The 4,133-nt window shown below is 33.3% G+C and overlaps 1 protein-coding gene across 1 annotated transcript; it reads left to right on the top strand.

Moving 5' to 3' along the window:
• The first annotated feature begins 232 nt into the window (after positions 1-232).
• LOC112796372 (uncharacterized) lies at positions 233-3,018 on the top strand. The gene is made up of 3 exons (XM_025838801.3): positions 233-643; positions 1,178-1,428; positions 2,384-3,018. Exons 1-3 carry the CDS (start codon positions 485-487, stop codon positions 2,787-2,789), a joined length of 816 nt encoding a protein of 271 aa, XP_025694586.1. The 5' UTR covers positions 233-484; the 3' UTR covers positions 2,790-3,018.
• Positions 3,019-4,133: the final 1,115 nt, after the last annotated feature.

The raw sequence follows: 4,133 nt of genomic DNA on the forward strand, positions 1-4,133 counted from the left end.
AAGAGAAACAGAATTAACTGAAAGGAACAATAAAGTTTGGAGTGAAAGGGGCCAGAATTTGTGATGACTCATGAGTCATAAGCCACGCTATCTTAATTAGTTTTGGTGAGTGACTGCTAAATTACAAAACAAAACCTACGGTGCCAAATTAACATTAAAAATGTAGTCGGTCTAATAGTTAACTCATTAGTCCACTTAAATAAGTGTTTGAAATTCGAATTTTACCTTGTGTATTGATCCGCAATAGACTCTAAAATGAAATTAAAATTCGCGACGAATTAACCCTTAACCTGCCGAACCGAAAGATAGAAACTAAAAAAAATTGACCCTTGTGGAAGTATGCTACTTATATTAAATCCTACAAAGTTGGAATCTTTAATTTGACCCTTTAAGCAACCTTTGCTCCAAGCAATTCTACAACTCCTTTCCTCATCCTTCTTCTTAAAAAACCTTTGCTTCTCTCCTCTTGTTTTGAGAAGAAAAAATGGCAAGGAGAATGGCAGTGACACATGCAGACCTTGAACCAAGAAGAAGCAGAACAGATTTGAGTAGCAAAACTGGTGCATTTCTTATGGTTCTCACAATCTTATTAGGCCTCTTGTGTTTCATCTTGTGTCTCATTGCAGAAGCCACACGTTCTCAGGTTCAATTTCTTTTAACTTTTACTTCATTTATTTGCATATATTTATGCTATTTGCTGCATCATATTCCTCTGCATGATATTTTTTCTGTTTAAAACAACTTTCCTTTTCATTTTAGATTTTATCAAAAAATTAATGTATCTAGACAATGAACTCGAAAAAAAATAACAGTTATTTTGAAACAGATAAAATATGCTCTTAAGTTTTATATTTCGAACCATAATAATAAATTAATCCCACAATAGTTAAAAATGTCCTAAATAATATTCGGTTTAATGCTTATATATACTCATTGTATTAAGATTTTATATCAAGATATAACATTAGATAAATATCTTATTGTGTAATTATACTGACATATTATGATTATAGGTTTAACATATGGTAAAAACTCTGTCGACTTCACGTGAAGTTGATAGTCAAATCATTTAACGGCTCTTAATTATCAACTTCATGTAAAGTCGACTGTACTTGAATTTACACCTTAATATATTAGAAATTTGAGTTTGGTAAATGAGGTGATGATGACGTGGCAGGTGACATGGATGAACCCAGAAGAGAAAGGAAAGGATGGGAAATCTGAATGTGTGTATAGTGGGAGTGGGAAAGTGCCATTGTTATGTGCAACTAGTGCTTTTGTTGGACTAGCAATAGCCATGTTAATGGAGCACACATACATGTTAATAGCAGTAACAAAATCATCACCTGCTTTGCTTACATGGGATCCTGATTCTGCTTCTGCTAAGTCCCTTACATGGCAAGCTGCATTTTTCTTCCTAACAACTTGGTAACTTATTATTATTCAATTATTTCATGTCAATGTTATAACTATAAAGTTGTTAGCTTTGTCCAAATTAAAATTCTTTAGGAGTTTAGCCGACTACTAGCGTTGGTTAATTAATACAACTAAATATGTGTCATTAGGGTCAAATTAATTAATTCATTGTCCAATCATTTGAAGTCTTGTTTCATTCACACATTATTTAATTTTTCTAATAGGCTAATTCTTTAGACTTTTATATTTGGAAAGAACCACTATGTTAGCTTTACAACTCAAATGGTCTTTAATTTAAACTAAGACAAACCTAATGACCAAGGAAAAAAAAACTTATACTACGTGTATATTAAAATTCATCGTAAAAATTAATTATTAGTATATATTAGTATATAATATATGTTGAAATATAAAATATATATTAAAAATAAATTAAATAATATATATATTTATATATAAATATATGACGATTGAATTTGATAACTAATTTTAGTGTATAGATAACATTTTTTTTAAAAAATTATACAACTACTTCTAAACTACTTCCAATTCTCATTTACCAGTGGCCCAGAGGGAATCTTGCTTCTATATTTTTTTCCAGAAACAAATCAGCCCTAACAACTAGTTAAGATTCTGATTATGACACCTATGTCCACTAATAACACATTTCTACATGCTCCAATTTTATAAACATTAATTTTTGGTACATTGTCAATATTAGTGTTATAAGTTATCGTCAATAAGGTGCTTGTATATTTTTTTTCTAGAAAAATGTTGGTTACAAATATTATAAATATTCAACTATATTACTATACTACCTAAACTAAAAAATTCAGCCACCAACTATATTTCTATATTCAACTATATATATATATATATAACATTTTTCATAAACATACAATAACCGAAAGTTTATATAGAAATTTTACTTTGACTAAAAGGGATAAAAGTTTAAACTATTTTGCAGGCTTTGTTTTGCAGTAAGTGAAATTCTGTTACTAGCAGGACTAAGTGTAGAATCAGGGCACCTAAATAAATGGTCAAAGGCAAGAACGGATTGTTATACGGTTAGAGAAGGCATTTTTTCTGCTGCTGGTGTTTTTGCATTAACCACAGTGTTCCTTGAAGCTGGTTTATATTTAACAGCACTTAGAGCACAAAGATTGTGTGAGGAGATAGCAAATGTTAGAAGAGAGGTTCTTGAGGCCTCTGCATTCTACTCTTCTCCGCCGCAGTCGCCGCACCAACGACACTTGGCCGCGGTTCCCCGAGAGAATCCCACATCAATTAGAGATAGTGCTCAGACTCAGGGTCATCAATTGTTACTTTCTGTGTTTCCTACTCCCTTCAACAAAACCTATAATATTCTCTAAAATATTAAGTGTATGTTTTGGGAAACATTGCTTTTCCAAGTCAGCGCAAAACTATGTCGTGTATAACATTCATTCAATCATGTAAATAAGTAAATATGCTTCTGTTTTTTTTTTCTTTGGATTCGGAATTAGATATGATTGATTTGGGATTTGGCAACTTTTGATGTCACAATTTGGACCAGGGCTGTCTTTAGTTGCACAGAAATTTAAATGGGTTTGTTATCGATAATATTATCAGAGTCATCATCTATTTTTATTTATTTATTTTTTTTTGAATAAAAAGTTATTCTTTTCAAGAAGAACTCAAAACATTTAAATGGGCCAAATTAGTTACATGTTCAGGAGCTTCTTCCAACCATATAACATTTGGTTGGGTCAGAGCTAATTTGGCCAAAGCATGGGCTACCTATTTCCCTCCCTTTTTACATGAGAAATGTGAACAAATCTAAATTTACCTAAAGCCTGTTTACAATTTGACACTAAAATTCCAAAATAATTTCTGTGAGTGTCATTCCCTTTTAAAGCTCTAATAACATCAATGTTATCTCCTTCTAAGGCTAAATCAAAAAAACAGCAATCCAAAGCCAAGTTAAGGCCCAAAAGACATGCTGTGGCTTCTGCTTCAATTATAGATGTGGTTGAAAATGACCAAGTAGCTGCAACCATAATTTCTCCTTCAGAATTCCTAATAACTGCACCTCCTCCATTCGCTCCTTCATTTGAAATTGCTGCATCCACATTCAATTTGAAGATATTTGGCTCCGGCGGCACCCAACACATTAAACTTCGACTCCCTGGAGGTGGCTCTGCCGTGAAGTTCTCTGTCGGCCTTGACATGACTGTGAATTCATGGTATCTAAGAGTTGCTCTGTTCACTAATTCTTGTATGTCTATTTTCTTATCTTCAAAAATTAATTTGTTTCTTCCCCACCATATTACATGTAGGCATTCAAGAAAAAGGCCTCTTTTCCCCTTTCCGATTTGGTTTAGCGATTCTTCAATCCAAGCTCCAATTGAGTGATTCTGAGCTCTCTCTGTTCGGAGGTTGAAAGGGCTAGCAAACCAAAATCGTTGTGTCCAGGTACAGTCTCTGAATATGTGTTCTTCTGTCTCTTCCTTTCTCCAACATCTTGGGCAAAGTGATGTGCATGTGATACCTCTTTTTTGAATATTGATTCTAGTTGGCAGAGATAATGTTAGCAGTCTCCATGTGAAATTAAGAGTGCGGTTCAGCGCTTTTGTGTTCCAAAGAAGTTTCCAAGGGAATCTGTTCCGGTGCTCCTGATTGCTGGACTGAGCATGGTTTTGTGGCTGAGAACAGATGAGGTGGTAAGCTTTCTTGAC

This window comes from Arachis hypogaea, chromosome 4, assembly GCF_003086295.3.
Source record: "Arachis hypogaea cultivar Tifrunner chromosome 4, arahy.Tifrunner.gnm2.J5K5, whole genome shotgun sequence".
In the NCBI taxonomy this organism is placed as follows: Eukaryota; Viridiplantae; Streptophyta; class Magnoliopsida; order Fabales; family Fabaceae; genus Arachis; species Arachis hypogaea.